This window comes from Oncorhynchus mykiss, chromosome 23 (genome assembly GCF_013265735.2).
Source record: "Oncorhynchus mykiss isolate Arlee chromosome 23, USDA_OmykA_1.1, whole genome shotgun sequence".
NCBI lineage: Eukaryota > Metazoa > Chordata > Actinopteri > Salmoniformes > Salmonidae > Oncorhynchus > Oncorhynchus mykiss.
The window spans coordinates 528,305-553,392 of record NC_048587.1 but is presented as its reverse complement, the minus strand read 5'-3'; the positions used below and the strand labels follow the sequence as shown (position 1 = coordinate 553,392).

Below are 25,088 nucleotides of genomic sequence, written 5' to 3'. Positions count from 1 at the left end.
ACAGGTGAATATAATATAGTAACTATCTAACCTGACTACAGGTGAATATAATATAGTAACTACCTAACCTGACTACAGGTGAATATAATATAGTAACTATCTAACTATCTAACCTGACTACAGGTGAATATAATATAGTAAATATCTAACTATCTAACCTGACTACAGGTGAATATAATATAGTAACTATCTAACCTGACTACAGGTGAATATAATACAGTAACTATCTAACTATCTAACCTGACTACAGGTGAATATAATATAGTAACTATCTAACCTGACTACAGGTGAATATAATATAGTAACTATCTAACCTGACTACAGGTGAATATAATATAGTAACTATCTAACCTGACTACAGGTGAATATAATATAGTAACTATCTAACCTGACTACAGGTGAATATAATATAGTAACTATCTAACCTGACTACAGGTGAATATAATATAGTAACTATCTAACCTGACTACAGGTGAATATAATATAGTAACTATCTAACTATCTAACCTGACTACAGGTGAATATAATATAGTAACTATCTAACCTGACCACAGGTGAATATAATATAGTAACTATCTAACTATCTAACCTGACTACAGGTGAATATAATATAGTAACTATCTAACTATCTAACCTGACTACAGGTGAATATAATATAGTAACTATCTAACCTGACTACAGGTGAATATAATATAGTAACTATCTAACTATCTAACCTGACTACAGGTGAATATAATATAGTAACTATCTAACCTGACTACAGGTGAATATAATATAGTAAATATCTAACTATCTAACCTGACTACAGGTGAATATAATATAGTAACTATCTAACTATCTAACCTGACTACAGGTGAATATAATATAGTAACTATCTAACCTGACTACAGGTGAATATAATATAGTAACTATCTAACCTGACTACAGGTGAATATAATATAGTAACTATCTAACCTGACTACAGGTGAATATAATATAGTAACTATCTAACCTGACTACAGGTGAATATAATATAGTAACTATCTAACCTGACTACAGGTGAATATAATATAGTAACTATCTAACCTGACTACAGGTGAATATAATATAGTAACTATCTAACTATCTAACCTGACTACAGGTGAATATAATATAGTAACTACCTAACCTGACTACAGGTGAATATAATATAGTAACTATCTAACTATCTAACCTGACTACAGGTGAATATAATATAGTAACTATCTAACCTGACTACAGGTGAATATAATATAGTAACTATCTAACTATCTAACCTGACTACAGGTGAATATAATATAGTAACTATCTAACCTGACTACAGGTTAATATAATATAGTAACTATCTAACCTGACTACAGGTGAATATAATATAGTAACTATCTAACCTGACTACAGGTGAATATAATATAGTAACTATCTAACCTGACTACAGGTGAATATAATATAGTAAATATCTAACTATCTAACCTGACTACAGGTGAATATAATATAGTAACTATCTAACCTGACTACAGGTGAATATAATATAGTAACTATCTAACCTGACTACAGGTGAATATAATATAGTAACTATCTAACCTGACTACAGGTGAATATAATATAGTAACTATCTAACCTGACTACAGGTGAATATAATATAGTAACTATCTAACCTGACTACAGGTGAATATAATATAGTAACTATCTAACCTGACTACAGGTGAATATAATATAGTAACTATCTAACCTGACTACAGGTGAATATAATATAGTAACTATCTAACCTGACCACAGGTGAATATAATATAGTAACTATCTAACCTGACTACAGGTGAATATAATATAGTAACTATCTAACCTGACTACAGGTGAATATAATATAGTAACTATCTAACTATCTAACCTGACTACAGGTGAATATAATATAGTAACTATCTAACCTGACTACAGGTGAATATAATATAGTAACTATCTAACTATCTAACCTGACTACAGGTGAATATAATATAGTAACTATCTAACCTGACTACAGGTGAATATAATATAGTAACTATCTAACCTGACTACAGGTGAATATAATATAGTAACTATCTAACCTGACTACAGGTGAATATAATATAGTAACTATCTAACCTGACTACAGGTGAATATAATATAGTAACTATCTAACCTGACTACAGGTGAATATAATATAGTAACTATCTAACCTGACTACAGGTGAATATAATATAGTAACTATCTAACCTGACTACAGGTGAATATAATATAGTAACTACCTAACCTGACTACAGGTGAATATAATATAGTAACTATCTAACTATCTAACCTGACTACAGGTGAATATAATATAGTAACTATCTAACCTGACTACAGGTGAATATAATATAGTAACTATCTAACCTGACTACAGGTGAATATAATATAGTAACTATCTAACCTGACTACAGGTGAATATAATATAGTAACTATCTAACCTGACTACAGGTGAATATAATATAGTAACTATCTAACTATCTAACCTGACTACAGGTGAATATAATATAGTAACTATCTAACCTGACTACAGGTGAATATAATATAGTAACTATCTAACCTGACCACAGGTGAATATAATATAGTAACTATCTAACCTGACTACAGTTGAATATAATATAGTAACTATCTAACCTGACTACAGGTGAATATAATATAGTAACTATCTAACCTGACTACAGGTGAATATAATATAGTAACTATCTAACCTGACTACAGGTGAATATAATATAGTAACTATCTAACCTGACTACAGGTGAATATAATATAGTAACTATCTAACCTGACTACAGGTGAATATAATATAGTAACTATCTCACCTGACCACAGGTGAATATAATATAGTAACTATCTAACCTGACTACAGGTGAATATAATATAGTAACTATCTAACCTGACTACAGGTGAATATAATATAGTAACTATCTAACTATCTAACCTGACTACAGGTGAATATAATATAGTAACTATCTAACTATCTAACCTGACTACAGGTGAATATAATATAGTAACTATCTAACCTGACTACAGGTGAATATAATATAGTAACTATCTAACCTGACTACAGGTGAATATAATATAGTAACTATCTAACCTGACTACAGGTGAATATAATATAGTAACTATCTAACCTGACTACAGGTGAATATAATATAGTAACTACCTAACCTGACTACAGGTGAATATAATATAGTAACTATCTAACTATCTAACCTGACTACAGGTGAATATAATATAGTAACTACCTAACCTGACTACAGGTGAATATAATATAGTAACTATCTAACTATCTAACCTGACTACAGGTGAATATAATATAGTAACTATCTAACTATCTAACCTGACTACAGGTGAATATAATATAGTAACTATCTAACTATCTAACCTGACTACAGGTGAATATAATATAGTAACTATCTAACCTGACTACAGGTGAATATAATATAGTAACTATCTAACCTGACTACAGGTGAATATAATATAGTAACTATCTAACCTGACTACAGGTGAATATAATATAGTAACTATCTAACCTGACTACAGGTGAATATAATATAGTAACTATCTAACCTGACTACAGGTGAATATAATATAGTAACTACCTAACCTGACTACAGGTGAATATAATATAGTAACTATCTAACTATCTAACCTGACTACAGGTGAATATAATATAGTAACTATCTAACTATCTAACCTGACTACAGGTGAATATAATATAGTAACTATCTAACCTGACTACAGGTGAATATAATATAGTAACTATCTAACCTGACTACAGGTGAATATAATATAGTAACTATCTAACCTGACTACAGGTGAATATAATATAGTAACTATCTAACCTGACTACAGGTGAATATAATATAGTAACTATCTAACCTGACTACAGGTGAATATAATATAGTAACTACCTAACCTGACTACAGGTGAATATAATATAGTAACTATCTAACTATCTAACCTGACTACAGGTGAATATAATATAGTAAATATCTAACTATCTAACCTGACTACAGGTGAATATAATATAGTAACTATCTAACCTGACTACAGGTGAATATAATACAGTAACTATCTAACTATCTAACCTGACTACAGGTGAATATAATATAGTAACTATCTAACCTGACTACAGGTGAATATAATATAGTAACTATCTAACCTGACTACAGGTGAATATAATATAGTAACTATCTAACCTGACTACAGGTGAATATAATATAGTAACTATCTAACCTGACTACAGGTGAATATAATATAGTAACTATCTAACCTGACTACAGGTGAATATAATATAGTAACTATCTAACCTGACTACAGGTGAATATAATATAGTAACTACCTAACCTGACTACAGGTGAATATAATATAGTAACTATCTAACTATCTAACCTGACTACAGGTGAATATAATATAGTAAATATCTAACTATCTAACCTGACTACAGGTGAATATAATATAGTAACTATCTAACCTGACTACAGGTGAATATAATACAGTAACTATCTAACTATCTAACCTGACTACAGGTGAATATAATATAGTAACTATCTAACCTGACTACAGGTGAATATAATATAGTAACTATCTAACCTGACTACAGGTAAATATAATATAGTAACTATCTAACCTGACTACAGGTGAATATAATATAGTAACTATCTAACCTGACTACAGGTGAATATAATATAGTAACTATCTAACTATCTAACCTGACTACAGGTGAATATAATATAGTAACTATCTAACCTGACTACAGGTGAATATAATATAGTAACTATCTAACCTGACTACAGGTGAATATAATATAGTAACTATCTAACCTGACTACAGGTGAATATAATATAGTAACTATCTAACCTGACTACAGGTGAATATAATATAGTAACTATCTAACTATCTAACCTGACTACAGGTGAATATAATATAGTAACTATCTAACTATCTAACCTGACTACAGGTGAATATAATATAGTAACTATCTAACCTGACTACAGGTGAATATAATATAGTAACTATCTAACCTGACTACAGGTGAATATAATATAGTAACTATCTAACCTGACTACAGGTGAATATAATATAGTAACTATCTAACCTGACTACAGGTGAATATAATATAGTAACTATCTAACCTGACCACAGGTGAATATAATATAGTAACTATCTAACCTGACTACAGGTGAATATAATATAGTAACTATCTAACCTGACTACAGGTGAATATAATATAGTAACTATCTAACCTGACTACAGGTGAATATAATATAGTAACTATCTAACCTGACTACAGGTGAATATAATATAGTAACTATCTAACTATCTACCCTACTACAGGTGAATATAATATAGTAACTATCTAACCTGACTACAGGTGAATATAATATAGTAACTATCTAACTATCTAACCTGACTACAGGTGAATATAATATAGTAACTATCTAACCTGACTACAGGTGAATATAATATAGTAACTATCTAACCTGACTACAGGTGAATATAATATAGTAGCTATCTAACTATCTAACCTGACTACAGGTGAATATAATATAGTAACTATCTAACTATCTAACCTGACTACAGGTGAATATAATATAGTAACTATCTAACCTGACTACAGGTGAATATAATATAGTAACTATCTAACCTGACTACAGGTGAATATAATATAGTAACTATCTAACCTGACTACAGGTGAATATAATATAGTAACTATCTAACCTGACTACAGGTGAATATAATATAGTAACTATCTAACCTGACTACAGGTGAATATAATATAGTAACTATCTAACCTGACCACAGGTGAATATAATATAGTAACTATCTAACCTGACTACAGGTGAATATAATATAGTAACTATCTAACTATCTAACCTGACTACAGGTGAATATAATATAGTAACTATCTAACCTGACCACAGGTGAATATAATATAGTAACTATCTAACCTGACTACAGGTGAATATAATATAGTAACTATCTAACTATCTAACCTGACTACAGGTGAATATAATATAGTAACTATCTAACCTGACCACAGGTGAATATAATATAGTAACTATCTAACCTGACTACAGGTGAATATAATATAGTAACTATCTAACCTGACTACAGGTGAATATAATATAGTAACTATCTAACCTGACTACAGGTGAATATAATATAGTAACTATCTAACCTGACTACAGGTGAATATAATATAGTAACTATCTAACTATCTAACCTGACTACAGGTGAATATAATATAGTAACTATCTAACCTGACTACAGGTGAATATAATATAGTAACTATCTAACCTGACTACAGGTGAATATAATATAGTAACTATCTAACCTGACTACAGGTGAATATAATATAGTAACTATCTGACTATCTAACCTGACTACAGGTGAATATAATATAGTAACTATCTAACCTGACTACAGGTGAATATAATAGACTAGCTATCTTACCTGACCACAGGTGAATATAATAGACTAGCCATCTCACCTGACCACAGGTGCAAGCCATCGAAGCCGTAGGAGTACAGGTCGTCACCGAGCCCGTTTCCTCCCCAGCCCTCTCCTCCCCCAGGGTAGGGTTGGTAGCCGTCCGTGGTGGCCCAGCCCACTCTGAGATGTGTGGCTTCGGCCGTAACGAAGGGTAACACCTGGTCCACCATCAGCTCATAATACCACTTCCTGTACTGGGCAGAGCCTTCACTCACACCCAGGAAGATGTTAGGCCTCATGCTGCCATGTGGGAAGAAGGATAACAAGGGGTTAATGCCGGTTAAAGTTCAATACTGGAACAATGTTGTTTTTCTTGTCTATATTGAATACATAATTTAAACATCACAGTGTAGATTGTAAAAAGTATGTGAACCCCCCTAGTCTAATGACTTCTCCAAAAGCTAATTGGAGTCGGGAGTAAACTAAGCTGGAGTCCAATCAGTGAGATGAGATTGGAGATGTTGGTTAGAGCTGCCCTGCCCTATAAAAAAACACTAAAAATGTTAAACATACTTCAAACAAAAGAGACCTCAGAAGACCTACGATTAAGAATTGTTGACTTTCATAAAGCTGGAAAGGGTTACAAAAGTATCTCTAAGAACCTTGATGTTCATCAAGCCAGAGTAAGACAAATTGTCTATAAATGGAGAAAGTTCAGCACTGTTGCTACTCCCCCTAGGAGTGGCCGTCCTGCATAGATGACTGCAAGAGCACAGGAGCAGAATGCTCAATGAGGTTAAGAAGAATCCTAGAGTGTCAGCTAAAGACTTACAGAAATCTCTGGAACATGCTAACATCTCTGTTGATGAGTAAAACACTAAACAAGAACGGTGTTCATGGGAGGACACCACGGAAGAAGCCACTGTCCAAAAAAAAACATTGCTGCACGTCTGAAGTTTGCAGAAGAGCAACTGGATGTTCCACAGCGCTACTGGCAGAATATTCCGTGGACAGATGGAACTAGAGATGAGTCTTTTGGAAGGAACACACATGGGGGAGAAAAAAAGTCACAGTACACCAACATCAACCTCATCCCAACTGTAAAGTATGGTGGAGGGAGCATCATGGTTTGGGCTGCTTTGCTGCCTCAGGGCCCGGACAGCTTGCTATCATCAATGGAAAAATTAATTCCCAAGTTTATCGAGACATTTTAATGTAAGGCTATCTGTTCGCCAATATAAGCTCAACAGAAGTTGGGTGATGAAACAGGACAAAGACCCAAAACACAGAAGTAAATCAACAACAGATTGGCTACAATAGAAGAAAAAACATCTTCTGGAGTGGCCCAGTCAAGAGTCCTGACCTCAACCAGATTGAGATGCTGTGGCAGGACCTCAAGAGAGCAGTTCACACAACACATCCCAAGAATATTGCTGAACTGAAAGAGTTATGTAAAGAGGAACGGTCCAAAATTCCTCCTGACCGTTGTACAGGTCTGATCCACAACTACAGAAAACGTTTGGTTGAGGTTATTGATGCCAAAGGAGGGTCAACCAGTTATTAAATCCAAGGGTTCACATCCTTTTCCCACCCTGCACTGTGAATGTTTACACGGTGTGCTCAATAAAGACATGAAAACATATAATTGTTTGTGTGTTATTAGTTTAAATCAGACTGTGGTTGTCTATTGTTGTGACCTAGATGAAGATCAGATCAAATTTTATGACCCAATTTATGCAGAAATCCAGATATTTCCAAAGGGTTCACATACTTTTCCTTGCCACTGTATACAAACAAGATAAACATAAACCTAACATATCGAGACGCATTTTCAATATTTCATAATGTTTTGTAGGTATTGCTTTTGTTTTTACTGAATTTAAATATTATTTTTGAAATTATCTTAAACAATGTGAAGAGGTGTTTGTTCTCCTCCCACCTCATTTGATGGATAAAGAATCTGTCCTGAAAAATGAACCAACCAACAATGAAAACTAAATCAGGGTCCATATCATTTAGATCAAAATAAAACATAATATCAGAGTATTACAAATTAACATTAAATAGTTGTTTCTTTAAAATAAAATCTTCTAACTCACTCCAATTATCTTCTGACATAAGAACAGTCGTCGGATGTGGCAGGGCTTGCAAACTATCACGTATCACAAAGGGAAACCCAGCCGCGAGCTGCCCAGTGACGAGAGCCTACCAGATGAGTGAAATATCTTCTATGCTCGCTTCGAGGCTAGCAAAACTGAACCATGCATGAGAGCACCATCTATTCCGGATGACTGTGTGATCACGCTCTCCGTAGCCGATGTGAGTAAGACCTTTAAACAGGTCAACATTCACAAGGCTACATGGCCAGACGGATTACCAGGACGTGTACTGCGAGCATGCGCTGACCAGTTGGCAAGTGTCTTCACTGACATTTTCAACCTCTCCCTGACCCAGTCTGTAACACCATCATGTTTCAAGCAGACCACCATAGTCCCTGTGCCCAAGAATGCCAAGGTAACTTGTCTAAATGATTACTGCCCCGTAGCACTCATATCACCCTGGACCCACTGCCAGGACAACAACCTCTCTCTCCTAACCTTGTGGTTAGGGTTTGGGTTTGGGTTGGGGTTTGGGTTAGGGTTAGGGTTTGGGTTAGGGTTAGGGTTTGGGTTAGGTTTAGGGTTTGGGTTAGGTTTAGGGTTTGGGTTGGGGTTTGGGTTAGAGTTAGGGTTAGGGGAGATGGAGGAAGAAGGCTGTACCTGCTGACATGGTTGACAAGTCGTGTCTGTAGAAGCAGGTCTCGGCCAGGTAACAGGTTGTCACAGATCAGGTGTTGGTTGGACCGCACGGCCACACCATGACAGACACACAGAGAACAGAGCACGTCCAGAACCTGTTGGGTTAACACAGAGAACAGACCATGATACAGATCAGATGCTGGTTGGAACAACAACATTCAGAGTGTAGGCTACATTATTGCCTAATCTGAAACTTAACTTAATGTTGTTGACAGTGGAGGAGGTATTGGACATAAAACATCTACAGAGTGGTAGAATGGCTTTGCTATTGTCAAACATGGAACACCAGGCCTTTCTACTTAAGGCTCACCCAACACTACTCACTGGAGAGAAAGTACAGGACTCTTCAATCATTTAGACGTGGCAACATGACCAAGCCTTTCAGTAATGTCGGTCCATTAGCTAATCATGTAAAAAACAAGGGGAACATTACATTATTAAAGGTATTGAGCGCTTAAGTTGTTCGCTTGTGTATTGCGTGAACATCTGTGATATACAGCTACATAGTTAGATCGATTGCTTCAGATCTCAACTCATCAGCTGAAAAAAATAAACATATCCCAACTAATACCTCTTCTAAAAATTAATAACAGGACTTATGTCTCTGAAATCTTGAAACATTAAATGAAATATCATGAAAGAGTGGACTGGTAGAAGCTGACCCACTGGTGCAATGTGTTGCTCACACATTTATCATCACAATTCATTGTAAAGAAATAATGAATAAACAATTCATAGTGCATTATGTATATAATCTCTGTTAAATAGGTGGGTCCACCACCCAGCTAGGTGATCATCCATTCTGTATGTCTATAGTATATAAGGAGCTGGTTACCTATAATACCTGGTTTATAGGTAGGTGGTCTCTACCCACCTTGTGGTTATCTATAATACCTGGTTTATAGGTAGGTGGTCTCCTCTACCCACCTTGTGGTTATCTATAATACCTGGTTTATAGGTAGGTGGTCTCCTCTACCCACCTTGTGGTTATCTATAATATCTGGTTTATAGGTAGGTGGTCTCCTCTACCCACCTTGTGGTTATCTATAATACCTGGTTTATAGGTAGGTGGTCTCCTCTACCCACCTTGTGGTTATCTATAATACCTGGTTTATAGGTAGGTGGTCTCCTCTACCCACCTTGTGGTTATCTATAATACCTGGTTTATAGGTAGGTAGTCTCTACCCACCTTGTGGTTATCTATAATACCTGGTTTATAGGTAGGTGGTCTCCTCTAACCACCTTGTGGTTATCTATAATACCTGGTTTATAGGTAGGTGGTCTCTACCCACCTTGTGGTTATCTATAATACCTGGTTTATAGGTAGGTGGTCTCCTCTAACCACCTTGTGGTTATCTATAATACCTGGTTTATAGGTAGGTGGTCTCTACCCACCTTGTGGTTATCTATAATACCTGGTTTATAGGTAGGTGGTCTCCTCTAACCACCTTGTGGTTATCTATAATACCTGGTTTATAGGTAGGTGGTCTCCTCTAACCACCTTGTGGTTATCTATAATACCTGGTTTATAGGTAGGTGGTCTCTACCCACCTTGTGGTTATCTATAATACCTGGTTTATAGGTAGGTGGCCTCCTCTACCCACCTTGTGGTTATCTATAATACCTGGTTTATAGGTAGGTGGTCTCTACCCACCTTGTGGTTGCGTCCATGTTTGTCTAGCAGAGAGATGATTGACTTGATGTGTCCCTCCTTGATGATGTTCAGAGCTTCAGGACTCTCCACCAGGACACAGTGAAGCACCTCCAAGATACCTGAACACAACCAGCACAGAGTTAGTATCACACCAACACCCTACTAACTTAAACTAACTAACCCTTGATGATGATGAGAGCTTCAGGACTCTCCACCAGGACACAGTGAAGGACATCCAGGACATATGGAGAACGGAATTACAAAACACCAACAAACATGATCCCTGAATGCCAGACGAGATATAAACACCAACACAAACAGGATCCCTGAATGCCAGACGAGATATAAACACCAACAAACAGGATCCCTGAATGCCAGACAAGTTATAAACACCAACAAACAGGATCCCTGAATGCCAGATGAGTTATAAACACCAACAAACAGGATCCCTGAATGCCAGATGAGTTATAAACACCAACAAACAGGATCCCTGAATGCCAGACGAGTTATAAACACCAACAAACAGGATCCCTGAATGCCAGATGAGATATAAACACCAACAAACAGGATCCCTGAATGCCAGATGAGTTATAAACACCAACAAACAGGATCCCTGAATGCCAGATGAGTTATAAACACCAACAAAGAGGATCCCTGAATGCCAGATGAGTTATAAACACCAACAAACAGGATCCCTGAATGCCAGATGAGTTATAAACACCAACAAACAGGATCCCTGAATGCCAGACGAGTTATAAACACCAACAAACAGGATCCCTGAATGCCAGATGAGATATAAACACCAACAAACAGGATCCCTGAATGCCAGATGAGTTATAAACACCAACAAACAGGATCCCTGAATGCCAGACGAGTTATAATCACCAACACCAACAAACAGGATTCCTGAATGCCAGATGAGTTATAAACACCAACACCAACAAACAGGATCCCCGAATGCCAGATGAGTTATAAACACCAACACCAACAAACAGGATCCCTGAATGCCAGATGAGATATAAACATCAACAAACAGGATCCCTGAATGCCAGACGAGTTATAAACACCAACACCAACAAACAGGATCCCTGAATGCCAGATGAGTTATAAACACCAACACCAACAAACAGGATCCCTGAATGCCAGATGAGTTATAAACACCAACACCAACAAACATGATCCCTGAATGCCAGACGAGTTGTAAACACCAACAAACAGGATCCCTGAATGCCAGACGAGTTGTAAACACCAACAAACAGGATCCCTGAATGTCAGACGAGTTGTAAACACCAACACCAACAAACAGGATCCCTGAATGCCAGACGAGTTGTAAACACCAACAAACAGGATCCCTGAATGCCAGACGAGTTGTAAACACCAACACCAACAAACAGGATCCCTGAATGCCAGATGAGTTGTAAACACCAACACCAACACAAACAGGATCCCTGAATGCCAGACGAGTTATAAACACCAACAAACAGGATCCCTGAATGCCAGACGAGTTGTAAACACCAACACCAACAAACAGGATCCCTGAACGCCTGACCAGTTATAAACACCAACACCAACAAACAGGATCCCTAAATGCCAGACGAGTTGTAACACCAACACCAACAAACAGGATCCCTGAATGCCAGACGAGTTGTAAACACCAACAAACAGGATCCCTGAATGCCAGATGAGTTGTAAACACCAACACCAACACAAACAGGATCCCTGAATGCCAGACGAGTTGTAAACACCAACACCAACAAACAGGATCCCTGAATGTCAGACGAGTTGTAAACACCAACACCAACAAACAGGATCCCTGAATGCCAGACGAGTTGTAAACACCAACACCAACAAACAGGATCCCTGAATGCCAGACGAGTTGTAAACACCAACACCAACAAACAGGATCCCTGAATGCCAGATGAGTTGTAAACACCAACACCAACACAAACAGGATCCCTGAATGCCAGACGAGTTATAAACACCAACAAACAGGATCCCTGAATGCCAGACGAGTTGTAAACACCAACACCAACAAACAGGATCCCTGAACGCCTGACCAGTTATAAACACCAACACCAACAAACAGGATCCCTAAATGCCAGACGAGTTGTAACACCAACACCAACAAACAGGATCCCTGAATGCCAGACGAGTTGTAAACACCAACAAACAGGATCCCTGAATGCCAGATGAGTTGTAAACACCAACACCAACACAAACAGGATCCCTGAATGCCAGACGAGTTGTAAACACCAACACCAACAAACAGGATCCCTGAATGTCAGACGAGTTGTAAACACCAACACCAACAAACAGGATCCCTGAATGCCAGACGAGTTGTAAACACCAACACAGTTATTCCACCAGGACACAGAGCAGAACCTCCGGCTACATCTATAGGCATTTTATTTGTTTCAAAACATCTCCTGCCATGTCACTGATGCATCGTGAAACAGTGTTGTTTGATGAAGGCATTGTCTGTATAGTTTTTTGGCCTTTCCCCCAGCATTGTTCCAGCCATATCCACGGTAGCAGGAAGAATTAAGTCCTCCACAATAGTATGGGGCTTGCCTGTCCCAGCCACTCGGTAGCTCACCATATAAGATGCTTCCAGCCCCTTCTTATTAATGGTATCTGTTGCTTTTATACATGTCTTACTACTCAAAAGTCATCTTTAATTCTCGCTCAAAAAACTCCCGTGGCTTATTTTTCTAATTGGCATGTTTTGTTTCTAAATGTCTGCGCAAGATTGAAGATTCAATCCAAATGTATAGCCCCTGTTGGAAAATATTGTTTGAAAATGTGAATCACATTTCACACTGAGGTAGGCTAACGATGAAAGGTATAAAAGCTTCAGCCTACTAATTATACAAATAGGCCATATTATATTTCAACATTTAAATCATATTCACTAGCCTATACCAGCCTATACTAGCCTATACTAACCTATACCAGCCTATACTAGCCTATACCAGCCTATACTAGCCTATACCAGCCTATACCAGCCTATACTAGCCTATACCAGCCTATACCAGCCTATACTAGCCTATACCAGCCTATACCAGACTATACCAGCCTATACCAGCCTATACTAGCCTATACCAGCCTATACTAGCCTATACCAGCCTATACTAGACTATACCAGCCTATACCAGCCTATACCAGCCTATACTAGCCTATACCAGCCTATACCAGCCTATACTAGCCTATACCAGCCTATACTAGCCTATACCAGCCTATACTAGCCTATACCAGCCTATACCAGCCTATACTAGCCTATACTAGCCTATACCAGCCTATACCAGACTATACCAGCCTATACTAGCCTATACCAGACTATACCAGCCTATACCAGCCTATACCAGCCTATACTAGCCTATACTAGCCTATACCAGCCTATACCAGCCTATACTAGCCTACACTAGCCTATACCAGCCTATACTAGCCCATACCAGCCTATACCAGCCTATACTATCCTATACCAGCCTATACCAGCCTATACCAGCCTATACCAGCCTATACTAGCCTATACCAGCCTATACTAGCCTATACCAGCCTATACCAGCCTATACCAGCCTATACTAGCCTATACCAGCCTATACCAGCCTATACTAGCCTATACTAGCCTATACCAGCCTATATTAGCCTATACCAGCCTATACTAGCCTAAACTAACCTATACCAGCCTATACAAGCCTATACTAGCCTATATTAGCCTATACCAGTCTATACTAGCCTATACAAGCCTATACCAGCCTATATTAGCCTATACCAGCCTATACTAGCCTATACCAGCCTATACCAGCCAATACCAGCCTATACTAGCCTATACCAGCCTATACTAGCCTATACCACCCTATACCAGCCTATACTAGCCTATACCAGCCTATACTAGCCTATACCAGCCTATACTAGCCTATACCAGCCTATACTAGCCTATACCAGCCTATACTAGCCTATACCAGCCTATACTAGCCTATACCAGCCTATACCAGCCTATACTAGCCTATACTAGCCTATACCAGCCTATACCAGCCTATACCAGCCAATACCAGCCTATACTAGCTTATACTAGCCTATACCAGCCTATACTAGCCTATACCAGTCTATACTAGCCTCGTTTTGGCAGGAAATACTGTGTTACCAGGGAGAAAAGTGATTTATTCTCGGGTTGGGACATTTGTAAAATACCGTGAAAATATTAAACCCTAGACCCTCCTCACTGCACCAGTCATCTCTAATTCACCGCTCCTCGTGTTCAAACCATGCCACCCTCACACTCATTGAAGGGGGCCATTCAATAGGAGATGGAGAGAGGGCTTGTCCATGGAGAGTTGTCAAGTGTATTCTGGTGTGTTGAGGTTGTGTCCAGGAGTATGGTGATGAGTTCATGTGCATTCAGATGTGCCTCTCTAGGTGAGGGGAGAGAGTGTGGAGGAAATGCACTACATCCCACCTCCGTTACTTACAGTAGAAGTAGAGTGGCCACCCGTCAACTATAAATGTCTCCTTATTCTGTTCTACAATATTCAAACCAGAAATAGACTGAGTCACCGGGGATATGCCTGGGGAGGGGGTTAAGAACATGCTCACAGAGATATATGTTTGTATGGTGTTAGATATGGGGCATGTTAGGAGAGGAGAGGAGAGGAGAGGGTTAAGAACATGCTCACAGAGATATATGTTTGTATGGTGTTAGATGTGGGGCATGTTAGGCGTTTCATAACTCTGGTGGAATGACTGGCCGTCCTGCTCGTCTCTAGCTTTCATCCACCTACGTACACGCTCAGAGGAGAGGAGAGGAGAGGAGAGGAGAGGAGAGGAGAGGAGAGGAGAATCCACATCTACGTACACGCTCAGAGGAGAGGAGAGGAGAATCCACAATGCAGCCAACACTTTGCAGCAGGAAGTAGAAATGGGGAAAAAAATCTGTTTCGTTCTATATCTCCCTCTCTCCCTACTCGTCCTCTCTCTCTATCTCCCTCCTCATTCTGTCTCCCTCATCCTCATCTCTCCCTTCACCTCTTCCTCCTCCTCCTCCTCCTCTGTCTCTCTCCCTCCTCCTCATCCTATGTCTCTCTCTCCCTCTCATTCCCTCTCTCCCTCTCATTCTCTCTCTCTCTCCCTCCTCATCCTCTCTCTCTATCTCCCTCCTCATTCTGTCTCCCTCCCTCCTCCTCTGTCTCTCTCCCTCCTCCTCCGTCTCTCTCCCTCTCATTCTCTCTCTCTTCCCCTCTCATCCTCTCTCTCTCTCCATTTCTCTCTCTCTCCCTCATTCTGTCTCCCTCCTCCCCCTCTCTCATACCCTCTGTCTCTCACCATCTATTTCTTTCTCTCATTTCTCTCTCTTCCTCTCATTCTCTCTCTCCCTCTTATTCTCTCTCTCCCTCATTTTCTATCTCTCTCCCTCTTATTTTCTCCCTCGCTCTCCCTCATTCTCTGTCTCTCTCCTCATTCTCTGTCTCTCTCCTCATTCTCTCTCTCCCTCCTCATTCTCTGTCTCTCTCCTCATTCTCTGTCTCTCTCCCTCATTCTCTGTCTCTCTCCCTCATTCTCTGTCTCTCTCCCTCATTCTCTCTGTCTCTCCCTCATTCTCTCTCTCTCTCCCTCCTCATTCTCTGTCTCTCTCCCTCATTCTCTCTGTCTCTCCCTCATTCTCTCTGTCTCTCCCTCATTCTCTCTGTCTCTCTCCTCATTCTCTGTCTCTCTCCTCATTCTCTGTCTCTCTCCCTCATTCTCTGTCTCTCTCCCTCATTCTCTCTGTCTCTCCCTCATTCTCTCTCTCTCTCCCTCCTCATTATCTGTCTCTCTCCCTCATTCTCTGTCTCTCTCCCTCATTCTCTCTGTCTCTCCCTCATTCTATGTCTCTCTCCCTCATTCTCTCTGTCTCTCCCTCATTCTCTCTCTCTCTCCCTCCTCATTCTCATTCTCTCTCTCTCTCCTCATTCTCTGTCTCTCTCCCTCATTCTCTGTCTCTCTCCCTCATTCTCTCTCTCTCTCCCTCCTCATTCTCTGTCTCTCTCTCTCTCTCCCTATTCTCTCTTGCTATACTGTAACAGTGATACTACTGCAGATTGTCTATGCTGCTGCAACAGTGATATGTGATAATGCCATACAGGAGGGTCAAAAGGATATATTGATTATAGATCACATACCAGACGAGGCCTCCAGTCTCTCCAACCGGCTGATCAACCAATCCAACGAGCCAGAGAACTGGGCACAATTCTTCCTGTTGCCCCTTATCAAGGCAGCTAGAGGACAAGAGGGAGGAGAGGAAGAGAGAGTGAAAGATTGAGAGAGGGATACAGAGACATTGTGAGAGAGATCAAGGGCAAAAGGGATGGAGAGGGATACAGAGAGTGAAGAGAGATCAGGGGAGAAAGGGATGGAGAGGGATACAGAGACATTGTGAGAGAGATCAAGGGCAAAAGGGATGGAGAGGGATACAGAGAGTGAAGAGAGATCAGGGGAGAAAGGGATGGAGAGGGATACAGAGACATTGTGAGAGATCAGGGGAGAAAGGGATGGAGAGGGATACAGAGACATTGTGAGAGATCAGGGGAGAAAGGGATGGAGAGGGATACAGAGACATTGTGAGAGATCAGGGGAGAAAGGGATGGAGAGGGATACAGAGACATTGTGAGAGATCAGGGGAGAAAGGGATGGAGAGGGATACAGAGACATTGTGAGAGATCAAGGGAGAAAGGGATGGAGAGGGATACAGAGACATTGTGAGAGATCAGGGGAGAAAGGGATGGAGAGGGATACAGAGGGCGAAGAGAGGAGTCCAGAAAGTTGGACAGAGAGAGCAAGAGAAAGAGAAACGTTACAGGAGGGCACAGACTTTAAAATCAGAACAAGTGCATTTGACAAGCAGTATATTCCTTTCCTTGGCTCCAGTACAGTTATTAGAATACATTACAGTGTGAGAGCAACAAGACAGCCGGAGACACATCTAGCTTCAGGTGCAACATCTGGAGCTTCTAGACGGCTGAGGGAGCAACGAGGCAGCATTGAACCATTAGCATCAGTTAGGGCTGAGGGCTGAGGGAGCAACGAGGCAGCATGAAACCATTAGCATCAGTTAGGGCTGAGGGAGCAACGAGGCAGCATGGAACCATTATCATCAGTTAGGGCTGAGGGCTGAGGCAGCATGGAACCATTAGCATCAGTTAGGGCTGAGGGCTGAGGCAGCATGGAACCATTAGCATCAGTTAGGGCTGAGGGCTGAGGGAGCAACGAGGGATCATGGAACCATTAGCATCAGTTAGGGCTGAGGGAGCAACGAGGCAGCATGGAACCATTATCATCAGTTAGGGCTGAGGGCTGAGGCAGCATGGAACCATTAGCATCAGTTAGGGCTGAGGGAGCAACGAGGCAGCATGGAACCATTATCATCAGTTAGGGCTGAGGGCTGAGGCAGCATGGAACCATTAGCATCAGTTAGGGCTGAGGGCTGAGGCAGCATGGAACCATTAGCATCAGTTAGGGCTGAGGGCTGAGGGAGCAACGAGGGATCATGGAACCATTAGCATCAGTTAGGGCTGAGGGAGCAACGAGGCAGCATGGAACCATTATCATCAGTTAGGGCTGAGGGCTGAGGCAGCATGGAACCATTAGCATCAGTTAGGGCTGAGGGCTGAGGGAGCAACGAGGGATCATGGAACCATTAGCATCAGTTAGGGCTGAGGGCTGAGGGAGCAACGAGGAAGCATGGAATTATTAGCATCAGTTAGGGCTGAGGGAGCAACGAGGCAGCATGGAACCATTAGCATCAGTTAGGGCTGAGGGAGCAACGAGGCAGCATGGAACCATTAGCATCAGTTAGGGCTGAGGGCTGAGGGAGCAACGAGGGATCATGGAAACATTAGCATCAGTTAGGGCTGAGGGATAAACGAGGCAGCATGGAACCATTAGCATCAGTTAGGGCTGAGGGCTGAGGGAGCAACGAGGCAGCATGGAACCATTAGCATCAGTTAGGGCTGAGGGAGCAACGAGGCAGCATGGAACCATTAGCATCAGTTAGGGCTGAGGGAGCAACGAGGCAGCATGGAACCATTAGCATCAGTTGGGGCTGAGGGCTGAGGGAGCAACGAGGCAGCATTGAACCATTAGCATCAGTTAGGGCTGAGGGAGCAACGAGGCAGCATGGAAACATTAGCATCAGTTAGGGCTGAGGGCTGGCGGAGCAACGATGCAGCATGGAACCATTAGCATCAGTTAGGGCTGAGGGAGCAACGAGGCAGCATGGAACCATTAGCATCAGTTAGGGCTGAGGGAGCAACGAGGCAGCATTGAACCATTAGCATCAGTTAGGGCTGAGGGATAAACGAGGCAGCATGGAACCATTAGCATCAGTTAGGGCTGAGGGCTGAGGGAGCAACGAGGCAGCATGGAACCATTAGCATCAGTTAGGGCTGAGGGAGCAACGAGGCAGCATGGAACCATTAGCATCAGTTAGGGCTGAGGGAGCAACGAGGCAGCATGGAACCATTAGCATCAGTTGGGGCTGAGGGCTGAGGGAGCAACGAGGCAGCATTGAACCATTAGCATCAGTTAGGGCTGAGGGAGCAACGAGGCAGCATGGAAACATTAGCATCAGTTAGGGCTGAGGGCTGGCGGAGCAACGATGCAGCATGGAACCATTAGCATCAGTTAGGGCTGAGGGAGCAACGAGGCAGCATGGAACCATTAGCATCAGTTAGGGCTGAGGGAGCAACGAGGCAGCATTGAACCATTAGCATCAGTTAGGGCTGAGGGAGCAACGAGGCAGCATGGAACCATTAGCATCAGTTAGGGCTGAGGGCTGAGGGAGCAATGAGGCAGCATGGAACCATTAGCATCAGTTAGGGCTGAGGGCTGAGGGAGCAATGAGGCAGCGTGGAACCATTAGCATCAGTTAGGGCTGAGGGAGCAACGAGGCAGCATGGAACCATTAGCATCAGTTAGGGCTGAGGGAGCAACGAGGCAGCATGGAACCATTAGCATCAGTTAGGGCTGAGGGAGCAACGAGGCAGCATGGAACCATTAGCATCAGTTGGGGCTGAGGGCTGAGGGAGCAACGAGGCAGCATTGAACCATTAGCATCAGTTAGGGCTGAGTGAGCAACGAGGCAGCATGGAAACATTAGCATCAGTTAGGGCTGAGGGCTGGCGGAGCAACGATGCAGCATGGAACCATTAGCATCAGTTAGGGCTGAGGGAGCAACGAGGCAGCATGGAACCATTAGCATCAGTTAGGGCTGAGGGAGCAACGAGGCAGCATTGAACCATTAGCATCAGTTAGGGCTGAGGGAGCAACGAGGCAGCATGGAACCATTAGCATCAGTTAGGGCTGAGGGCTGAGGGAGCAATGAGGCAGCATGGAACCATTAGCATCAGTTAGGGCTGAGGGCTGAGGGAGCAATGAGGCAGCGTGGAACCATTAGCATCAGTTAGGGCTGAGGGAGCAACGAGGCAGCATTGAACCATTAGCATCAGTTAGGGCTGAGGGAGCAACGAGGCAGCATGGAACCATTAGCATCAGTTAGGGCTGAGGGCTGAGGGAGCAATGAGGCAGCATGGAACCATTAGCATCAGTTAGGGCTGAGGGCTGAGGGAGCAACGTGGAGGCAGCACATGGCAGTTGACCAAGCCGCTTTAAGCAGCAGTCAGTCAGCCAGTCAGTTAATCAGCCAGTCAGTTAATCAGCCAGTCAGTTAATCAACTAGTCAGTTAATCAGCCAGTCAGTTAATCAGCCAGTCAGTTAATCAGCCTGTCAGTGAATCAACAAGTCAGTGAATCAACTAGTCTACTCTCCATCCCTCCTCTCCTCCCTCCTCTCCCTCGTCTCTCTTCCCTCCATCCCTCCTCTCCTCCCTCCTCTCCCTCGTCTCTCTTCCCTCCATCCCTCCTCTCCTCCCTCCTCTCCCTCGTCTCTCTTCCCTCCATCCCTCCTCTCCTCCCTCCTCTCCTCCCTTCTCTCCTCCCTCCTCTCCCTCGTCTCTCTTCCCTCCATCCCTCCTCTCCTCCCTCCTCTCCCTCGTCTCTCTTCCCTCCATCCCTCCTCTCCTCCCTCCTCTCCTCCCTTCTCTCCTCCCTCCTCTCCCTCGTCTCTCTTCCCTCCATCCCTCCTCTCCTCCCTCCTCTCCTCCCTCCTCTCCTCCCCCCTCCCTCCTTGTTATCAGTCAAGTCAGTGTGTAACCTGGCGATACATGTTAATGAGTGTTGAACAGCGTAACAGTTCTGTGCTGGGGGGGTCAGGCCCCCTGTGTAACCTGGAGATACATGTTAATGAGTGTTGTACAGCGTAACAGTTCTGTGCTGGGGGGGGTCAGGCCCACTGTGTAACCTGGTGATACATGTTAATGAGTGTTGTACAGCGTAACAGTTCTGTGCTGTGGGGGGGTCAGGCCCTGTGCTGGGGGGGGGGGGGGGGGTCACGCCCCCTGTGTAACCTGGAGATACATGTTAATGAGTGTTGTACAGCGTAACAGTTCTGTGCTGGGGGGGGGGGTCAGGCCCCCTGTGTAACCTGGTGATACATGTTAATGAGTGTTGTACAGCGTAACAGTTCTGTGCTGTGGGGGGGTCAGGCCCTGTGCTGGGGGGGGGGGGGGGGGGGGGGGGGGGTCAGGCCCCCTGTGTAACCTGGTGATACATGTTAATGAGTGTTGTACAGCGTAACAGTTCTGTGCTGGGGGGGTCAGGCCCCCTGTGTAAGCGGTGTTAGTGTACAGGAGGAGCTGTGGGAGAACTGGGCAGCGTGCGTTTCTAAAGCCCCTGAGGTTGCAGTATTCAGCTGCTCCACTCCTCACCCAGGAGCTCATATAATGAGTTCAGCGTGGATCTCCAGGCCTCCCCGGCCTCCCTCCCCGCCACCTCAGCAAAATGAGCCGCGCTGCTGTACACGTGGAGACGATCGATACACTCCAACACCAGGTTTATCATACCCTGGGGAGAGAGGGGGGGTGGGGGTGGGGGATGGGTGGGGGGGAGAGGGACAGATGGGGAGAGAGAGAGAGAGAGAGAGAGAGAGAGAGAGAGAGAGAGAGAGAGAGAGAGAGAGGGGGGTGGGGGAGAGAGGGGGAGAGAGGGAGGGAGAGTGAGAGAGGGGTGGGGGGAGCGAGGGAGAGAGAGAGAGAGAGGGAGAGAGAGGGAGGGAGGGAGAGGGGGAGGGAGAGAGGGGTGGGGGAAGAGGGAGCGAGGGAGAGAGAGAGGGAGAGAGAGGGAGGGAGGGAGGGAGAGGGGGAGAGGGGTGGGGGAAGAGGGAGCGAGGGAGAGAGAGAGGGAGGGAGGGAGGGAGAGGGGGAGAGAGAGGGAGGGAGGGAGGGAGGGAGAGAGGGAGAGAGAGAGAGGAAGAGGGGGAGGGAGAGAGGGGTGGGGGAAGAGGGAGAGAGGGAGAGAGAGAGGGAGGGAGAGAGGGAGGGGGGAGAGAGAGAGGGGGCAAGAGAGAGGGAGAGAGGGAGGGAGGGAGAGGGGGAGATAGAGAGATAGAGGGAGGGGTGGAGGGAGAGGGGGATGAAGAGAAAGAGAGAGTCATGTTATACATATCATGCATGCAGAAACACACACAGTGTATCCTCATACATAATGTATCATAGTATATCATAGTGTATCATAGTGTATCACAGTATATCATAGTGTATCATAGTGTATCACAGTATATCATAGTGTATCATAGTATATCACAGTGTATCCTCATACATAGTGTATTATCATACATAGTGTATCATAGTGTATCATATTGTATCATAGTGTATCATAGTGTATCATATTGTATCATAGTGTATAATAGTATATCATAGTGTATCATAGTGTATCCTCATACATAGTGTATCATAGTGTATCATAGTGTAACCTCATACATAGTGTATCATAGTGTATCCTCATACATTGTATATCATAGTGTATCATAGTGTATCATAGTGTATCATAGTGTATCCTCATACATAGTGTATCATAGTATATCATAGTGTATCATAGTGTATCATAGTGTATCCTCATACATAGTGTATCATAGTGTAACCTCATACATAGTGTACCATAGTGTATCCTCATACATTGTATATCATAGTGTATCATATTGTATCATAGTGTATCATAGTGTATCCTCATACATAGTGTATCATAGTATATCATAGTGTATCATAATGTATCCTCATACATAGTATATCATAGTGTATCATAATGTATCCTCATACATAGTGTATCATAGTGTAACCTCATACATAGTGTATCATAGTGTATCCTCATACATAGTGTATCATAGTGTATCCTCATACATAGAGTATCATAGTGTATCATATTGTATCATAGTGTATAATAATATAGCATAGTGTATCATAGTGTATCATAGTATATCATAGTGTATCCTCATACATAGTGTATCATAGTGTATCACAGTATATCATAGTGTATCATAGGGTATCCTCATACATAGTGTATAATAGTGTATCATAGTCTATCCTCATACATAGTGTATCATAGTGTATCATAGTATACCATAGTGTATTATCATACTTAGTGTATCATAGTATATCATAGTGTATCATAGTGTATCATAGTGTATCATATTGTATCCTCATACACAGTGTATCCTAGTGTATCATAGTGTATCATAGTGTATCATCATACATAGTGTATCATAGTGTATCATAGTGTATCATAGTGTATCACAGGATATCATAGTGTATCCTCATACATAGTGTATCAGAGTGTATTATCATACATAGTGTATCATAGTGTATCCTAGTGTATCATAGTGTATCATAGTGTATCATCATACATAGTGTATCCTAGTGTATCATAGTGTATCCTAGTGTATCATCGTGTACCAGAGTGTATCACAGTGTATCATAGTGTATCCTAATACATAGTGTATCATAGTGTATCATAGTATATCATAGTGTATCATAGTGTATCATAGTGTATCACAGGATATCATAGTGTATCCTCATACATAGTGTATCATAGTGTATCCTCATACATAGTGATCTTATTGTATCATAGTGTATCATAGTGTATCATAGTATATCATAGTGTATCATAGTATATCATAGAGTATCATAGTGCATCACAGTATATCATAGTGTATCATAGAGTATCATAGTGTATCATAGTATATCATAGTGTATCATAGTATATCATAGTGTATCATAGTATATCATAGTGTATCATAGTATATCATAGAGTATCATAGTGTATCACAGTATATCATAGTGTATCAGAGTATCATAGTGTATCATAGTATATCATGGTGTACCATAATGTATCCTCATACATAGTATATCATAGTGTATCATAGTGTATCATAGTGTATCATAGTGTATCCTCATACATAGTGTATCATAGTATATCATAGTGTATCCTAATACATAGTGTATCATAATATATCATAGTGTATCCTCATACATAGTGTATCATAGTGTATCATAGTGTAACCTCATACATAGTGTATCATAGTGTATCCTCATACATAGTGTATCATAGTGTATCCTCATACATAGTGTATCATAATGTATCCCCATACATTGTATATCATAGTGTATCATAGTGTATCCTCATACATAGTGTATCATAGTATATCATAGTGTATCATAGAGTATCATAGTGTATCATAGTATATCATAGTGTATCATAATGTATCCTCATACATAGTATATCATAGTGTATCATAATGTATCCTCATACATAGTGTATCCTAGTGTATCAAAGTGTATCATAGTGTAACCTCATACATAGTGTATCATAGTGTATCCTCATACATAGTATATCATAGTGTGATCTGTAGTGTCATGACTGCTCTCTAACAGGAGAAACAGGGATGTGATCTGTAGTGTCATGACTGCTCTCTAACAGGAGAGACCGAGAAACAGGGAAGTGATCTGCAGTGTTATGACTGCTCTCTAACAGGAGAAACAGGGATGTGATCTGAAGTGTCATGACTGCTCTCTAACAGGAGAGACAGAGAAACAGGGATGTGATCGGCAGTGTCATGACTGCTCTCTAACAGGAGAAACAGGGATGTGATCTGCAGTGTCATGACTGCTCTCTAACAGGAGAGACAGAGAAACAGGGATGTGATCTGCAGTGTCATGACTGCTCTCTAACAGGAGAGACAGAGAAACAGGGATGTGATCTGTAGTGTCATGACTGCTCTCTAACAGGAGAAACAGAGAAACAGGGATGTGATCTGTAGTGTTATG

The 25,088-nt window shown here is 41.6% G+C and overlaps 1 protein-coding gene across 1 annotated transcript in view; it reads right to left on the bottom strand.

Moving 5' to 3' along the window:
• LOC110516746 (ryanodine receptor 2) overlaps positions 1-25,088 on the bottom strand; it is a 563,076-nt gene that overhangs the window by 287,293 nt on the left and 250,695 nt on the right. The window contains exons 15-19 of the mRNA XM_036960048.1: positions 21,699-21,834; positions 17,058-17,153; positions 10,903-11,021; positions 9,210-9,343; positions 6,509-6,750 (exon numbers count right to left, since the gene is read on the bottom strand). Coding sequence (XP_036815943.1) covers positions 6,509-6,750; positions 9,210-9,343; positions 10,903-11,021; positions 17,058-17,153; positions 21,699-21,834 — 727 coding nt within the window. The remainder of the gene's footprint in view (positions 1-6,508; positions 6,751-9,209; positions 9,344-10,902; positions 11,022-17,057; positions 17,154-21,698; positions 21,835-25,088) is intronic.